Here is an 18,528-nt window from a genome sequence, read left to right as displayed (position 1 = left end):
TGCCACAGTATGTGCAGGTTTTTGTTCCAACCCAGTTCCTTAACGAGAACTCAATTATTGCTGATGAAGCACATATTGCTTAAGTGATATTTTAATGCTTCATTTTAGTGGTCTCGCTTGTTAAGGTTCTCCAACCTTAATTGCTTATTTCAATCTTAAACTGCTGCATTCAGTGTTTTAATTGCTCCTTATTAGCAATAAGATGTAAAAGACAAAGCAGCCAGCAGTTCTCCAGCTAGCTTTTTTCCAATTACATCTGTGTGTGTTCATCATGCACGGTTTGATTTAATAAAACACTTAATAGAAAAATGTGACAGACTGAAAATGATCTGTTTTAGGCTTCAAATCATTTGGATGATATCCTTGGAAAGGAAAAAAATGTACGATATAAAAGCCTTACATTGCACAGACTAACAAGCCATTAAATTAAATAAGGTCTGAGATTGGCAATGATTGGTTTCTAATTAAGCAATTGGGTTGAATGAAAACCTGTAGCCACTGCGGCTCACCAGGACTGACATTGCCTACCCCTGTTTTACATCTTATTGCTAATAAGGAGCAATTAAAACACTAAATGCAGCAGTTTAAGATTGAAATAAGCAATTAAGGTTGGAGAACCTTAACAAGCGAGACCACTAAAATGAAGCATTAAAATGTCACTTAAGCAATATGTGCTTCATCAGCAATAATTGAGTTCTCGTTAAGGAACTGGGTTGGAACAAAAACCTGCACATACTGTGGCACTCCAGGACCGACGTTGCCTACCCCTGCACTAGAGTGTCTCGTTTTTTTCCCTTCGACGTTCAACTTACTTCCACCTGCAGAGGCACCAGTCGCAGTTTGCATTTTTCAACAACTACGAAGCCTTTTGGTAAATCGATGTACTGCCCCCACTCTTCAGAAAAAAGCTGGATGACAAACTTGCGGTGCACATCCAGTTGCTCCCCATACATGGACAGAAACTTCTGGATGAGGACCTCGTATCCAGAACCGAGGGGCACCGACGAAGGCCTCGAAAAGACGGAGTAGGAGAACAATATCGGGACGTGATTGTTGTTTCCGAGCAAGACTTCCGCCATGATGTTGCGTGCGGAGACTAAACCGTCCTTCGCCAACCTTTCAACTTTGACCTGCTTTAAAGAGATCGCCAGCAACTGGAGAGTTGAAGGATAAGAAATAACGCACCCCTTCACGCCAGTCTGACCGAAGTCGGATACACCGGCATATACTGCCTGCTGCGCTCTACTGTCAAACTGGCGCCGCCTGCACCTACCAAGCATGGGAAAGGGCGGGGCGTCTGCTGTCAAACTAGCCGCCGGAGAACGCTCATTGGCAGTTACCTTAGCAACCGCCCACACCAGGAACTGTCGCCGTTCGCTTTGTTCCACTTAGTCTGGCGGCAGTATGCGTCTGATGAAGTGTTACTCTCTAGTGTTCCTCTCGTGTACCTTCTACACATTGCGGGGTGCCTTGGTGCCGCCAAGGATATAACCAGGGTAGGTAATGGAAAACGCTCATTGATACTTTATAAACTACAGTTTTACTATGTATGTTTCAGGTAATAAGAGTTTTGACTCAATCCATTTAAGATATTTTGAAACGAATTATAAATATTTAAAATAAATATTTATGATACGTAGAATAAGTATACACGCATTTTATGTAATATAATTTTAAATGCCCCTGAAGACTTAATAATGAAGTTTTATTATGTAACTCTGAAATGCCATGATTATTTTCGCTTATCCACTTCAAGGTCACAGGGAACCTGTGTCAAATCCCAATTTATCCCAGAACAGCTCCGCATAATTAAATGTAAAACAATCAATTAAACGGCAGAATGAGACATGTTTCTCCTTCGTTTCCATTAAACTACTGCTGTGTGTGTTACACTTAGCTCATTAAATGCTTTGCTCAGGGCGCTTGTCACTTTTATTAAACGGGAATACCGATCTGCGCTGTAACTTGTCCTCATCGCTTCCTCTGTTCACAGGCACATAACATAGTTAAGTAAATGTGTCGGGCAGAGAAAAGCAGCATCAGACAAGAGTCATTTACACTTGTTGAGCAAATTGTTAGGAATCTATGATCATACAAGGCAAGGGCTACTTTTTGTACTCGAAGCAGCCGCAGTTCTTCGTGGCATGGATTCGATTTGACATCCGTGCATCACTGAGTTTCTGCAGACTTGTCAGCTGCACATTCTAATGCAAATCTTTCATTTTACCACATGCCAAAGGAGTTGTATTGGATTCAGGTCAGGTGACTGGGAAGGTCACCGAAGAACCCTCAACTCATTGTCTTGTTCATGAAACCAGTTTGAGATTAATTTTGATTTGCAACATGGTGCATTGTCATGCTGGAAGTAGCCATTATAAGGTGGGTAAATTGTGGACATGAAGGGATCCACATAGCTCAAATAGGGTGTGGCATTCAAGCGATAATTGATTGATATTAATGGGGCCAGAATGTGCCAAGAAAACATTCCCCACACAATTACATCATCAAATACCAGTTGCATTGTTGACCCAAGGCAGGATGGGTGCATTAATTCATGGTGCTGGTGCTAAATTCTGACCATACTATCTTTGTTCCTCAGCAGAAATTGAGATTCATCAGACCAGGCTATGTTTTTCCAGTCTTCAACTGTCTAGTTTTAGTGATCCTGTGCCGAGTGCAGCCTCAGCTTCAGGTTCTTAGTTGACAGGGGTGGAACCCGACATGGTCTTTTGCTGCTGTAGCCCATCTGCCTCAGAGTTCGACATGTTGTGCATTCTGTGATGATTTTCTGCTCTGCAGTTGTACAGAGAGGTTATCCGAGTTACTGTAGCCTTTCTGTCAAACTGAACCAGCCTGGCCATTTTTCACTGAACTCGGTCAACAAGACGTTTTCTTGTGTAGAACTGCCTGCCGCTCACTGATGTTTTTCTAGATTTTCTCACAATTCTGTGCAGAGACTGTTGTGCGTGAAATCAATTACAGAAATCCACAACCCAGCCCATCAGGCAACCAACAAGCATGCCTCCGTTGAAACCACCGAGATCACATTCTTCTCCAGTCTGGTGTTTGACTGGAACATTAACTGAAGCTTCTGTAGATAGATGGATGGATGGATAGAAAGAACTTTATTTGTCCCCAAGGGGAAATTTGGCTTTTTTTTTTTTTTTACAGAAGCTCTTTAAAGAAATAAATATGCACTAAATAAGTAAAATAAATATACACACAACTTTGGTATGAGACACACTGCAATGTCTATAAAGCAAGAAATTTCAAAAGAAAGAAAAGTTCTAACTTGGCTGTCACATTCCCAGTCCCAGTGTGGCACTTCGCAGAAGTATTATTGTTGGTATAAAGGAGCCCCCATTACATTTCTTGACACAGTTTTGCTAAATGATTCGTTGGATGAAAGTCGTCAGTGTTGGTTTGTCAGAGGATGTGCAGCATTGTTCAAAATGGCAATCAGTTTTGTCTTAATTCTCTCCTTTGCCACAACCTCCAGGGTGTTCAGAATGCATCCCATAACTGAGCCTGCTCCTGTAATTAGCTTATTAATTTGGTGGGCCACTCTTGCAGTGATGTTACCAGCCCAACACACCACCAGCACAGAAAGTCACACTGGCCATCACAGAGTTATGGATGATGTGAAGGATGTCGCGTCCCAAATTAAAGGAACACAGTCTACTAAGGAAAAAGAGCCTGCTCTGTCACTTCTTGTATCGTTCCTGTGTTCTGAAAGCAGTGCAACCTGTCATTAAGGTGGACCCCCAAGTACTTGTAGAAGTAGACAGATACATGCACAGGCAAACTGCAGGGGGTTCAGGTGGTCTGTAATCCTGTGATGATGCGGGTTCGCTCCACGCTCCCATTGTCCTTCCGGGAGCCGTGAACCCGACACCGTCGGTAATGTCACCGATGAGCTTGGCAGTGAGGCACAACAAAGCAAGGGGATGGTGCAAAAAGTGCAAAGTGCTTTTATTAAAAACAACAAAAATCAAAACAGTGTCCAAATAAATAGTGCAGTGTATTTAAACGTCTTCAAATAAATAATCTATTAAAATGGGTGAAAGGTGGAGGTTAAAATCTGATAGAAAAAAAATCTTTTAAAAACAACAAGGTTAAAACAATGGCTGGAGCAGTCTCTTAAAATCCAAAGCACGGCGCCGCCTTCTTTCTACCTGGCAGCTCCCCTGCTTCTCCCATCAGGCTTCGCAACAGAGGAGTCACCCAACCTGCAGGTGCAGCTGCCTTCCACACTGGTCCGGTAGCCCTCTGATCCCTGGCTACGTCAGGCTCCATCCGGACTGAGACTAGGGTTCTTTCCCCAGCAGTCAGGGCGCTCACGCTGGGGCTAAACCAGCCCAAAGCCTCCACGACTGCTGCTGCCTTTCGACATCCAGTCGTCTTCAATACCGGTCACTCCAGCTCCGTGATCACTCAGCTGAAGCGACCACTTTCTTCAGTCCCACTGAGTGTCGGCTGAACACTCCTCTGCAGGTGCTCACTTCCCAGCTGCCTGCCTCTGCTCCATTGATCCTGCTCTCGCTCATTCGCTCTCTTGCACCGGCTATCCTCTCCCTGCTTCCTGCCGCCTTCTTCCCTGCAACCTCCGTCTCTCTTTTCTTTTTCCCTCCCTACTAGCCACCTTGCGCTTCTATATATCACGGGGACGTGGATCAGCTGTGGCAATCAGCAGCTCCTGGGAACAATTACGGATGTGGACGACTCCTCACCTGTGCACTTAAGCGAGGTTCGCCCTCTTCATGAATTCCCCAGGAACCCATCCGCCACACACACCACGCCCCCTCGCTAAGCCGCAAGTGCGGCGATTATTTATTTTAAAAAGTGGCCTTTTCACATGAACTGTGGACCCGCTATACCACAAGTCCATGTAGTCCATGACCATCCTCTCAAAGATCTTCATGATATGAGAGGTAATGATGTGAAACTAGTATGGTTTTCCTGGTATTTTGTCTTCATGCACCTGTTTAGTAAACTATATGCACTCTACTAAATAAATAAATGTATATGAAAGCAAAGAGTTAACCCAGCCACAGGGGATGCACGGACCAGTGTGTTTCTTCGTGCCGGTCCCAAGCACGAATAAATGGGGTTGCATCAGGAAGGGCATCCAGTGTAAAATTTTGCCAAATCAATATGCGGACAACAATACAAATTTCCATACCGGATCGGTCGAGCCCCGGGTTAACAATGACCGCCACCAGTACTGTTAGTCAACAGGGTGCTGGCGGAAATTGGGCTGCTGTTGGCCGAAGAAGAAGAAGGAGAAGAAGAGGGGGGAGACGTGTCTGGAGGCAGGAGGAGAGGACGAAGGTAAAGAGAGTGGAACTGAGGGTAGGAACTTTGAATGTTGGCAGTATGACTGGTAAGGGGAGAGAGTTAGCAGATATGATGGAGAGAAGGAAGGTTGTGTGCACAAGAGACTAAATGGAAGGGGAGTAAGGTCAGGTGGATTGGGGGTGGATTCAAATTGTTCTATCATGGTGTGGATAGGAGGAGAAATGGAGTAGGGGTTATTCTGAAGGCACAGTATGTCAAGAATGTTCTGGAGGTGAAAAGAGTGTCAGACAGAGTAATGCTTATGAAGCTGGAAATTGGAGGTGTGATGATGAATGTTGTTAGTGCATAGCACATAGCGCAAGTTAGGTGTGCAATGGATTAGAAAAAAGATTTTTGGACTGAGTTGGATGAAGTGATGAACAGTGTACCCAAGGGACAGAAAGTGGTGATTGGAGCGGATTTCAATGGACATGTTGGTGAAGGGAACAGAGGAGACGAGAAGGTAATGGGTAGGTATGGTGTTAAGGAGAGGAATGAAGAAGGTCAGAGGATAGTGGATTTTGCCAAAAGGATGGACATGGTTGTGGTGAATACTTATTTTAAGAAGAGGGAGGAACATAGGGTGACGTACAAGAGTGGAGGACAATGCACACAGGTGGATTACATCCTATGCAGAGGAGTCAATCTGAAGGAGATTGAAGACTGCGAAGTAGTGGCAGGGGAAAGTGTAGTTAAGCAGCATAGGATGGTGGTCTGTAGGATGACATTGGAGATCAAGAAGAGGAAGAGAGTGAGGGCAGAGCCAAGGATCAAATGGTGGAAGTTGAAAAAGGAAGACTGCAAGGTTGAGTTTAGGGAGGAGGCGAGACAGGCACTGGGTGGCAGTGAAGAGTTACCAGACAGCTGGGAAACTACTGCAGATGTAGTAAGGGTGACAGCAAGAAGGATGCTTGGTATGACATCTGGATAGAGGAAAGAGGAAAATAAAACCTGGTGGTGGAATGAGGATGTACAGGAGAGTATACAGAGGAAGAGGATGGCAAAGAAGAAGTGGGATAGTCAGAGAGATGCAGAAAGTAGACAAGAGTACAAGGAGATAAGGTGCAAGGTGAAGAAGGAGGTGGCGAAGGCTAAAGAAAAAGCGTATGAGTTGTATGAGAGGTTGGACACTAAGGAGGGAGAAAAGGATCTGTACCAATTGGCTAGACAGAAGGACCAAACTGGGAAAGATGTGCAGCAGGTTAGGGTGATAAAGGATAAAGATGGAAACGTACTCACAAGTGAGGAGAGAGTGTTGAGCAGATGGAAAGAGTACATTGAGAGGCTGATAAATGAAGAGAATGAGAGAGAGAAGAGGTTGGATGATGTGGAGATAGTGAATCAGGAAGTGCAACGGATTAGCAAGGAAGAAGTAAGAACAGCTATGAAGAGGATGAAGAATGGAAAAGCCGTTGGTCCAGATGACATACCTGTGGAAGCATGGGGGTGTTCAGGAGAGATGGCAGTGGAGTTTTTAACCCGATTGTTTAATGGAACCTTGGAAAGTGAGAGGATGCCTGAGGAGTGGAGAAGTGTACTGCTGCCGATATTTAAGAATAAGGGGGATGTGCAGGACTGTACCTCATCTTACTCACAGCATCAATCCACCTGTTACCCAAGTACAGTAGATGGTGCTTTTTGTGGTATCCAGCAGCTTAAAACACTAAATAGTAGACCCAGACTCTACCTGCTAGGAAACAGAGGGATCCCTACCAAAACCCACCAGTTCAGGCACCAGGCCATCAGGAGAGGCCCTGGGCAGATGTGTTCTTTCTACTTGCTTTTACATCTGTAATACAAAAATATTAATCTACAATATACTAAACTGCTAATGTGCCTTGAAAGATAAAGGGTTAGTTATTTATACAATGTGACACTAAAAGACTCTTAAAAGGAAAAAGCACAAGAGGAATGCACTTTAACAAGAACATTTACTGTACAAAGGTGCCAATATTTAGACTATTTTTTAACATCTGCTTGAATAACAAGAAAAATTGTGTTATGACAGAGATGTACACTTCCCCAAACGGAGTACCTAAAAATACAAAAGAAAATTTCATAATACATGTCTTTCATAGGTTCACAAGGCCAGAAAATGAAAGGCCAATCAAACTTTATGAGATAACGGATGACGAGTCCTGTCGGTAAAACTATCTGGCATAATTTTTTAACAAGTTGGAATAACTCTGCATTTGCTGTTGTTCAGCTATACGGATAATAACATAATCATATGCCCTATTACCATATAAGCAAGCAGCAATTAAATTGAAAATACATCCACAATATACTTACCTGATTCAGCAGCAATGTGAAAACACTGTCAGCAGGAACAAAATCTTTAGATTTCAGAAACTGGAATTAAATCCATCATATCTGTATAAGCTCTTACAGACAGCAGTTGTCACTCAGATAAACTATAAGTGGTCCTCAGAAACAGGAACAGTGAGGTGTGTGGTTAGCCATCGGTCACCACTGCTTACCTGCTTACTAAACCTGCTTTATATGGTGCACAACATTTGTATGAAACAAGAGCAGTAATCCAGTTTTTGGGTTGAAGGCATACCAGGGACCACCCTCCGTACAAGGCTTGTAAAATATGGAGTCAGTGCTTTACCAGCAGATCTGTACTGACAAGGATTTCAGCCCTTAAACAGCAGATAACAGCACACTGCTCTTCTTTGGTGCAAAGAGAAAGTGGGATGGCTAGAAAACAAACAGAGAAAACAGGCTGATCAAGTTCAAAACTTTACTATTGTGACCACAGACACCCCATGTCTCCACATATGCATGGGAAAGCTGTATAACCACCCCAAGCAAAAATTATCGCAAAAGTGCACTTAATTATTGACTTACCCTCTTAGATTGGTTCAGCGTCAATGGAAGTGTACTTCCTTGCAATTTTACCAGTTGCCAGTTCAGTACAATCAATGTACTGTCCACATTTTTATCTGAAAGTGTCTTAAGAGAAGAAACGCAACTATGATGAAGAGGTTTTTACTTCAGCTGCTAAAAGTTATAGTAGCCCGTGATACTTGTATGGTGGCAGTGCTGATTAGTGAAGAGTTGATAGATTCTCTGCTCAAAATGGAGACCTCCGAGAGCTGATATCTAGGTTATCATAAAGGTTTCGTAACATAGACAAGAAATACACTTTATAGATGACTACTTTTGAGGTACACTGCAAACTGGGAGTGTAAAGCTGGGCAAATGCTGGAGACAACTGACGGCAGATGTAGGCATACATACCAGTTACTTTGGCATTGAAGAGAATGAATTCTGAGCAGCCATTTCACATGGACAGTAAACTAGATTGGCTATCAGGTGAGGAAAAGTTGTTTTGCAATTACACCCATGGATTGTTAAGTGTCCTAAGATGGAAGCCTGTTAAAACCAGTACATGAAACAATGCTTTACAAGCTGCAGCAGCAGGCTGATGAGGTACCCTGCTTTTGCATTTACTTAACCAGTGGGTGTGTAGTGCTTTCTTTGGTCTGCTTGTGAAGAAGGTACAGCTTTAACATTTTACTTGCAGTCTGGTTACCTTTGCAAGGTTGGCCTGTGCCAGAAATAGACTATTTGTCAAATGATGCTGTGCCCATTTCCCAAATAGCACAAGCCCCCATTCCGACATCTCAGGAATGTGCTGTCAGCTTCCGCATCTGTTCTGCATTAAAATGAGGACTAGAAGATAGAGTGGCAACCCGGGGTTGCAGTGCTTATACAATATATTATATAAATCACACAACACATTTTTATCAGTTAAGTCTCCTACAATTAATCGAAGATCATTGTTCTACAAAAGTCTCAGACACCAACAAATCACATTAAATATGCATTTTTGTCTTCTGTTAGTATTCAGTACAGCATAAATCTGTCACGAGGTTCACAAAATTGATGAATCCACTATAAATAACCACTCAAGGGAAGGATGTTTCTATTCCTACATTTCTCTACATGCTGTACAAGCAAATGTATTTCAAGATGTGTATGCTTTAAGTGAAAAGTCATGATGAATTAAACTTGTTCCAACAATAGTTTTGATTTTTATTAATCAAATTTAATATCTGCCAGATATCATTCATGCTCTGATTTTTTTATTACAACTGGTAATTATTAATAACAACATATACGACAGATAATAATCAGAGAAGTGATTAATTATAACAAGTATAGTCAGTTAATTCAGAGCTGCTATATTCCCCTCTTTTTCTCTTTGGCTTTACGTCTTCAGTAGCTTAACATTCATAATATGACTTACAGAATAAATCAACCCACTGAATGCAGTTTCTGCTGTTTTACAGTCACATCACCCTACATGACCCAAATAAATTCTGTCCATTTTCACAGTAAGTTAATTTGTCAAGTAAATCATTCTATTATTGAGCAGTTCCACTGGAAAAAGAGCGGAGATACAGCAGCACGCATGAGAGCATTCACATTTTGAGTTTCTCAGCTCTTGTTCCATCTTCCAGTATAACATTCCAGAAGGTCATTGGTAAAATGATTTAGCAGTAGCATACTAACATAGTTCATGTGCTGATGTCTGCAGAATGTTATAAGGTGAAAAAGATAAACAATACTTGGCAAAGTGAAGGCACTATTGAGTAGTTTAAAAGTGACTGCTTGATAAGGCGAGTTTCACAGTTAACTCTCTTCTAGCTAGTTTTAGTGTTATGTTCAGTTTGCTTGTACTAACAAACAAAACACACAAACTTATTTAAATGTAACTGATTTTAAGACATTAGTAAAACATTTCCTGAAGTCACAAAAACTAAATGTTTCCTTAGTGTTATGTTCAGTTTGCTTGTACTAACAAACAAAACATTCAAACTTATTTAAATGTAACTGATTTTAAGACAGGCGGCACGGTGGCGCAGTGGGTAGCGCTGCTGCTTCGCAGTTGGGAGACCTGGGGACCCGGGTTCGCTTCCCGGGTCCTCCCTGCGTGGAGTTTGCATGTTCTCCCCGTGTCTGCGTGGGTTTCCTCCGGGCGCTCCGGTTTCCTCCCACAGTCCAAAGACATGCAGGTTAGGTGGATTGGCGATTCTAAATTGGCCCTGGTGTGTGCTTGGTGTGTGGGTGTGTTTGTGTGTGTCCTGCGGTGGGTTGGCACCCTGCCCGGGATTGGTTCCTGCCTTGTGCCCTGTGTTGGCTGGGATTGGCTCCAGCAGACCCCCGTGACCCTGTGTTCGGATTCAGCGGGTTGGAATATGGATGGATGGATGGATGATTTTAAGACATTAGTAAAACATTTCCTGAAGTCACAAAAACTAAATGTTTCCAAATTAAATTTAATTTTCCTAACATCTACAATTAATGAAAACAAGTTATGTCCCAAGTAATATACAATAGTCCAGTCAACTCTTACCTGTACTTTCAGCAGTATTTTAGCAGCAGAATTAAAAAATGCACCAGTAAGATTCTGAAAGGTCTAATTAAGATGTCTTGCCATACACAAGGACACAAAGAAGCCATTGATCTCTAAAATGATACAAAAAAAAGTGACTCACGTACTCTGCAGTACTTAAACTATTAAAATATCCAAACAGAAACACTGGAATATGAGGTCAACTAAGCACTGCAACTAAAGACATTTAAACGGCATATGCTTAAATAAGACAATGTAAAATTAATCTTCAGCCACCTTTTCTGCTTTACGTAAGCTTTGCCTTTTTAAAGACAATAGACATGCTACTGCTAAAATTGAGCTTCACAGCCAGTAAATGGTATTTACCTTTACTCAAGGCATTTAATTTTAGGCTTATCTACAACCCCAAATCAGGAAATGTTGGGACGGTATGGGAAATGCAAATAAGAAAATGTACTTTGACTTTTATTTCATTGCAGACAGTATGAACCCAAGACATTTCATGTTTTGTCAGCTCAACTTAATTTCCTCCATTCCTGCATTTCAGGCCTGCAATACATTCCAAAAAAGTTGGGACAGTAAAGCATTCAGCTTTGTAATGTCGCCCTTCCTTCCACAACACTTAAAAGATGTTTTGGCGCTGTGAATACCAAGCGATGAAGCGTTTCAGGTGTTCTTTTGTTCCATTCTTCCTGCAAACACGTTCTAAGGTGTGCAACAGTATGAGGTCATCGTTGTTGCATTTTTCATTTCCAAATTCTCCGCACATTCTCTACTGGGGACAGGTAAGGACTGCAGGCAGGCCAGTCCAGTAACCGGACCCTCTTCTTCCGCAGACTTGCGATTAATAAAGTATCTATCTATCTATCTATCTATCTATCTATCTATCTATCTATCTATCTATCTATCTATCTATCTATCTATCTATCTATCTATCTGTCATGTGTGCACAATGTGGTTTTGAGATCTGGAATACAGTACACATTTCTACTGTGTGGTGGTCCATCCCAGATGCCTCTGAGCTCAGAGAAGTTGACGGTGCTTCTGGACATGGTTAACATAAGGCTTCTTTTTTTTGCACAGTAAAGTCTGAAGTGGCATTTGTGAATGTAATTCTGTACTGTAGCGCTAGATAAAGGATTGCTAAAGTAATCAGGCCTGGCCCATGTGGTGATATCAGCCATCGATGAGTGAAGGTTCTTGACGCAATGACGTCTGAGGGATCGGAGATCACAAATGTTGAGCTTAGGCTTGTGCCTTTGCCCTTTACACACTGAAATTCCTCCAGATTAATTGAGCCATTTAATGATATTATGCACTGCAGAGGGAGAAATATGCAAATCCCTTCCAATCTTTCTTTGAGGAATATTGTTTTTAAACTTTTCAAGAATGATCTCACACATTTGCGAACAAACTGGAGATCCTCTGCGTATCTTTGCTCTTCAAAGACTCGGCCATTCATGGACACCAAATCATGATGACAATCACCTGTTGACATCATCTGTTTGAAATCACATCGTTATATAATTATTTCACCTTATTACTGGCCCTAATTTGCCACCATCCCAACTGTTTTTGGAATGTGTTGCAGGCTTAAACTGCAGGAATGGATGTATATTAACAAATACCGTAAAATGAAGTTGACCAGACAAACCAAGAAATATTTTGGGTTCATATTGTCTGCAAGGAAATAAAAGTCAAAGTACTTTTAAGAATCACTACGCATATTTTTATTTGCATTTTCCATACTGTCACAACTTCTTCTGATTTGGGGGTATACTAAGACCAAATCCTGTCAGTGTAATAATATTAGTAAGTCAAAGTCGCAGAGTAGTACGATTTTGGCCAAACACTGGGGTAACAACAGACTGTCCAATATCAGCCCTTACATTCTTATACATTTATTTATTTATTTACAAGAGCATGGCCTTCAGTGGAGCAGCAGGGAGATGCATTTACCAGCAAAGCAAATGGGAGTAAGTACCCAAGAGCGGCTCAAGGGTTTGTGTCACTTACAGTGCTATACGCAGAATCAGCATGAACAAATAAAAGAGCTAAGAAGTTCTGACTCTCCATGGTCAAAAACTAAATGATGAATTGTAATTTTAAAAGATGCTTTATTGGTGAATCATGTTGGCAGAAATCCTTCTGGAAATTGTGACTAGATTGTTTTGCCTTCATTTTAATTTTTCATATTAAATTACAAACCTTGTGCTACTTTTCTTTATACCGATGTGTTCACTAAACCATGTTATAAAACACTCAAGTCTGAGTATGTCTGCATGTTAATTTGTTAACATATTAATTATGGTATGCAGTAAATATGCAAAAAAAGCGGTCATAATTATGATAATATCATTTATCTCTTTACTGCTGTAATATTTTCAAGTCATACAATGGTTTTGTAAGTTAAAGACGTTCTACATAATTTAAAAACTACTTAAACATGTATCTGATAGATTTAAAATAATTAAAATAGTAATACAAACTCTTCTTTGCAGAAATATTGCCACACATATTGAAGATGTACGCAATAATAATAATAATAATATGTTCAGTGCGCCTCAAAGAATGTACTTTCTGAGCAACAAGAACATCTTTGATGTGAGGACCCTACATTATTAACCACCTTCTACATTGTACAGTTTTCAATTCCTTTTTTGGAGGGCTGCAGGTTTTCACTATAAGCCGTCCCTTAATCAGACACAGTTTGTTCCTAAGCTGGTTTCCATGTTGAGATCCAGGCTTAATTTTTCTTTATTAGTCTTCCCTGTCCTAGACTGGGTCCTCCTCCCTCAGGAATCATAACAGTTGTCTACTTTAAACTGGACTGTTTGCTTAATTATTGTACTTTATGTACTGTGTTTGTAGTCTGAGGGCATATGGAAAATGTACACATTTAAAAATATTGCTTATTATTATTTTGTCATCACAGAGGTTCACAGAGGTAGATGTGTTGTTTAGCCTGTTTGCTTAATACTGACCTAGTATTTGTACCATAATATCTTATAAAAAAGCAAGTAGTCTTCAGTGATCAAGCACAGTTCAGACTAATTGTTAGTACAGATCCTCTGCAGGACTAAGACATAGGAATTACACTTTCACTGATTCTTTGTAACTATAACACTATTTATGAACTACATAAAATATGAGCATTTTAAATCACCCTTGCAAGTGCACACATTAACACAAAAAAAACTAAACCTGGAGTATATGAAGTCATGCATTCATAGACAGGCAACACTTTAGTGTTGGGCTTCTTTGGGTCTTCATAACACTTAGAAAGCCTCAGTGAAGAGTTTCTTCATCTCTACATTGTGACCAACTAACAAAACTTCACTTTGGAGTGGTCTGAGGTGGCTTTACTGAGACACATTTCTCTTGATATTACAGTACATATTTAGTATAAGACCTGTGAATCCTTCATATTAACAAGTAACTTTACCATCAGATCAATACTCCACACTGCACAGAGGTGAATAACTCATTTGCTGATATTTTACAGATATTCTGAAGACCAAAAGAATAACCTCTGTTAAGGTCTTGTTACACAAGAGTTAATGAATAATACCTGCATTTTTTGCAGTACCTAAACTGAAGTGCATCCCTTAAATATAACAATTACACTTGGTTTTTTTTCATTTTAACTGCCAAATACGTTAAATTAAATGGTTGCAGAAATTGGGGTAAGTTTATGAACTGTATACCTGGAATGTGCAAAAAATTACAAGTAAGACACCAAATTAATATTTGTTTTATCAAAATCCTTCCTGAATTAAGAGAACCTGAATTGGAAATATCAGTCTGTGTGACTGAAAGTCATAAAGCTAGCGTGTTAAATTTGCAGTCCCTGAGAGTTTAGGTTAATATGCATATACTTTCATAGATTTCTTTACTAGTAAAAAGAAAGCTTAAATAAATTCATACATGAATAAAACACAAATCATTTTTTAAATCCTTAATGCGTCAGTTAATAGTACACTGAATACATTAATTTTGACTGAAATTTGAGCACATAAACATTACACTTTAATCTAAGACTACTAATGCTGAAACAGAAAAAGCAAATGCATTCTGGCATTGACAGCACGGCATACATTTATGTGCATTACCTGGTAGGTAAACTGCTTTATGCATAATCTCTTTTTGCAATCTAGTTTTGTTTTTCTCTATGGCTGATAATACTTTAAATTAGTAATTAGTAAACAATTTACAGTTTTTTTTATCACTGATGTAATACGTTCAGAAGATATTATAATTAACAGATAAGTTATAGCAGTGAAAATGGAATGACAGAGTAAGATGATATATTGTAAATATTGCATTTCAGTATAAGGAACATGTGTGCATTCATGAAAGAGCTTTTCTACACGTTTCCCAAATTAACTTCTATACTGCATGCTGTATTCTACTGCTATGTGGCCAACACTTGTTTACTTAAAATCAAGTATTTTTTAATCATTTTCTAGCAAATTAAAATATATAAACATACAGCTAGTTGAGTCAAAATATTTTAAAGATTATTGTGTTGTTCTGACATCTCATTACTGAAAGATGTAATAAAAATGACAGAATACACTAAGGGAAACTATTGTTTATGGTTTACATGGAAAAGTTTTATATGCTCATTAGATCAGCATTATTAGATTTTGTATTTAAGAGGCACTCCTGAGGATTTTGCCTTTTGCCATCACACTCTAGAATGCCTCTACCCATCATGTTTGGGGTCACTTTTTCCAGATATATAATGAGAATGCTGGCACAAGGACAGTATTTCTTTAGGGAAACAATTCAATAAATGTACAGCAGGTATACTGCGTCTATAGTCTTAGATCTTGCACTCATGTATTGTTTTGTATTTGTTTCTTACTGTTTTTTTGCAGTATGACTTACATGAACTTTGTTTTATGTTGTTGATGAAGTGTGTGAATTTCCCCTCAGCTAAATAAAGTACTATCTACCATAATGAGCTGCAATCCAGGAGGTAAAGAGTAATTTGTGATGATATGATAGTTGCTAAATAAAACTGCAATTCTGTTGTTTAATCATGTGCTTCATCATGTTTCATCAGTTCCACAGTATAAACTGGCCCCAAATGAGTAGTTCTATTTTCACAGGACTAGTTTTCTACTTTTAACTATGTTAAATATATCCCAAAATCAATAAAAATGAAAATTAGTGTCTGTGGGTTAACACTGCTGCACTCACCCACTAAGCACAAAAGTTAAAATAATGTTTCTGATTTAAAATACAATAAAATATGAAAACAGAGATAAAATATATCTGTTCAGAACTGACCAGACAAAATCTAGAAAACAAATTACAAACAATAGAAAGCAAGAGAAAGTGTTGTGACCTGAAAAATGTAACAAAATGCAAGCCATGTACACCATCTCCAAAGCAGAGAGAAAACACTGCAGAAAATGATTTTTCATTCTAGTTATAGCTAAGAATTCTAAAAGGATGTAGTTAAACTTCAAAACACTGCAGAAAATGATTTTTCATTCTAGTTATAGCTAAGAATTCTAAAAGGATGTAGTTAAACTTCATCTTGACAAAAGTTCAATTCTGACATAAGCTTACCAGCAACAATTGATTGATGTAAATATTGCAGACAACTTGCAATCACTGTATACTGTATGAATGAATTATTCTCTATCAGAAAAGGTAAGATGACATTTCACTACACACATGGAGTTCAAATTAAGGAAGCAAAATTCAAGGAGATGCAAATTAGACTGCAGTTAAGCCAAGTCGTTCTATCAGACACGAGATGGGCAGAGAAATCTAATCAGCCACACTTTTGGCAGTTTAAGGTTACTCCACTCATTGTGCTGTCTACTTTGCAAGAACCTTAATAATGAACCTGTACCTTATGTAGAGCTCCAAAGAAGCCCTTTATTAATTATTAACATCACTCAATTGTTTAAGTTTCTTCACATCTAAACAATATAACATTATGCATCCTCTCCAAGTAACAGTATTTCTTACTGTACAAACACAAGGTATACTTTACCAAGCCACACAATTTTTCTGTTAAAAGCAAGTCCACTATAACTTTCTTTGACCATTAATAATACTGTCAAAAATGTCTTTTGTCATAGGCACATAACATGCCTGTGAGTCATCCAAAAAATACAACGGATCACTTATAGTCGAGGGACTGAATCCACTCTTCACTAATTGAAACTTCTTTTGCTTCAGGGTTCCAGTTACTTCCATTGATTCCTGCAAAGGTATTAAAAAGTATTACTGGAAAGAAGAAGAATGTGACCTATTAATAAATGAGTTTCTAGATATAGACAGATAGATGTATGTAAGTGTAACACACATCGTATGTTCGTGTGTGTATATGTGTAATATATATATATATATATATATATATATATATATATATATATATATATATATATATATATATAGGTACACATACATACATATACACACAGTTTGCTCCATTTAAATTTAGTGACTGTGGGCTATACAAGCACAATGTATTCAGTGTTACTCTAAAGACAACTATATAAATAATGCCATTACTCTGAAACAAAGCAGACTTTAAGGAAACGTAATTAAAAGCAAAATAACTTTGGTATTTAACATTTCTTCTAAATTGTTTAAAAGAATATCATGAAAATAAATGTTCTCAGATATATTTATATTCCTAGTCAATGTTTAATTCAATTTAGTGCGCACATGGAAGAATTTGTTTTTTTTCCCAACCTAAATAACTTATTTTACTAAACGTGCAAATTATACATTAAGTGTAATTTCAGTGAGTAAACTAACTTCTTGAGTCAAAATCAATCTGTTTTTAAATTAGGTTAAAAGGTACTACATGTGATTCTTTTCATACAAAATGTAATAAATTGTCTAAACATATTCTTTCCTTCAGTGCAAGCTGGTTAGTTTATAAAATCTATCACTATCCCACTATGGTTACATTTTAGTAAATAATTTCCAGATAATTAAATATGCTGTTGTAGTAAAGATAAAACAAACCCTTGCAACCAGCAAATTTATGTACTTTCTGTTTATATACAGTACAGTACCGGTAAAACATTTGAACATTCCAGAAATTTTAACATTTTTGATAGAAATTTATATTAATTTTTATCAAGATACCATTAAATTGAAGTAAAAATACATCCAAAAATCACAAGTCTTGCTAATGGCTATTACTGCTTGAAATGACTGATATTTAAATTAGTTTTCACATACGACTACAAAGCCCCATTTTCACTAGCCATTCTTTCAGTGTCCTAATGGTCTACTCCCTCCGCTTATTCTTAGTCATTTTACCTTGCATTAAACACCCTGAAAATAGAGAAAATAAAAAATGAGGAGATTCAACTTGAATGGCAGTAAACATGATGAGGAATTAACTGGCTACAAATATTAAGCTTGGAGCTGTTGACTCCTTAATTATTACAGGAAGCAAAAACATAACAATTAAGAATTTTGAGCAATGCACATTTTGTTGAGGCGAAAACTTTCATGTTTATTAGTTAGGGCTAAAATTACTGTCATTTGTAAAAACATAATTGTTGTAAATCAAAAACATTAAATATGACACGAAAGTGCACAAGCCAATGGGGTTATTTCATTATTTAGGCAAATCAGATTAACTTACCAATATCCTCACAAATCGAGGACGAGCATATGTTGGAAGTTGCTGTGTCACATGATCATACAGGCCCTTCCCATCAAATTCATGACCTTTGGTCAAGACAACAGCTGCCATTCCAGTTTTTCCCTCATAACCTGTACAATATTTTAAAATTATTAATCTCACATGCAGTATCTTTCAGGAGAAAAAAGCA

General features: G+C 38.7%; 2 protein-coding genes across 2 annotated transcripts in view; both read right to left on the bottom strand.

The window, feature by feature from the left end:
• Positions 1 to 1,385, bottom strand: part of isoc1 (isochorismatase domain containing 1) — a 30,530-nt gene extending 29,145 nt beyond the window's left edge. Inside the window, exon 1 of the mRNA XM_051930213.1 lies at positions 813 to 1,385. Within this exon, the coding sequence (XP_051786173.1) occupies positions 813 to 1,280 (468 nt within the window). The 5' untranslated portion in view covers positions 1,281 to 1,385. The remainder of the gene's footprint in view (positions 1 to 812) is intronic.
• A 14,920-nt stretch (positions 1,386 to 16,305) lies between these two features.
• slc27a6 (solute carrier family 27 member 6) overlaps positions 16,306 to 18,528 on the bottom strand; it is an 80,794-nt gene continuing 78,571 nt past the window's right edge. The window contains exons 9-10 of the mRNA XM_028804885.2: positions 18,339 to 18,469; positions 16,306 to 16,933 (exon numbers count right to left, since the gene is read on the bottom strand). Coding sequence (XP_028660718.1) covers positions 16,757 to 16,933; positions 18,339 to 18,469 — 308 coding nt within the window. The 3' untranslated portion in view covers positions 16,306 to 16,756. The remainder of the gene's footprint in view (positions 16,934 to 18,338; positions 18,470 to 18,528) is intronic.

This window comes from Erpetoichthys calabaricus, chromosome 7 (assembly GCF_900747795.2).
Source record: "Erpetoichthys calabaricus chromosome 7, fErpCal1.3, whole genome shotgun sequence".
NCBI classification, from domain to species: Eukaryota; Metazoa; Chordata; class Cladistia; order Polypteriformes; family Polypteridae; genus Erpetoichthys; species Erpetoichthys calabaricus.
The sequence above is the reverse complement of the archived record's forward strand: the minus strand, read 5'-3'. Positions and strand labels throughout refer to the sequence as shown.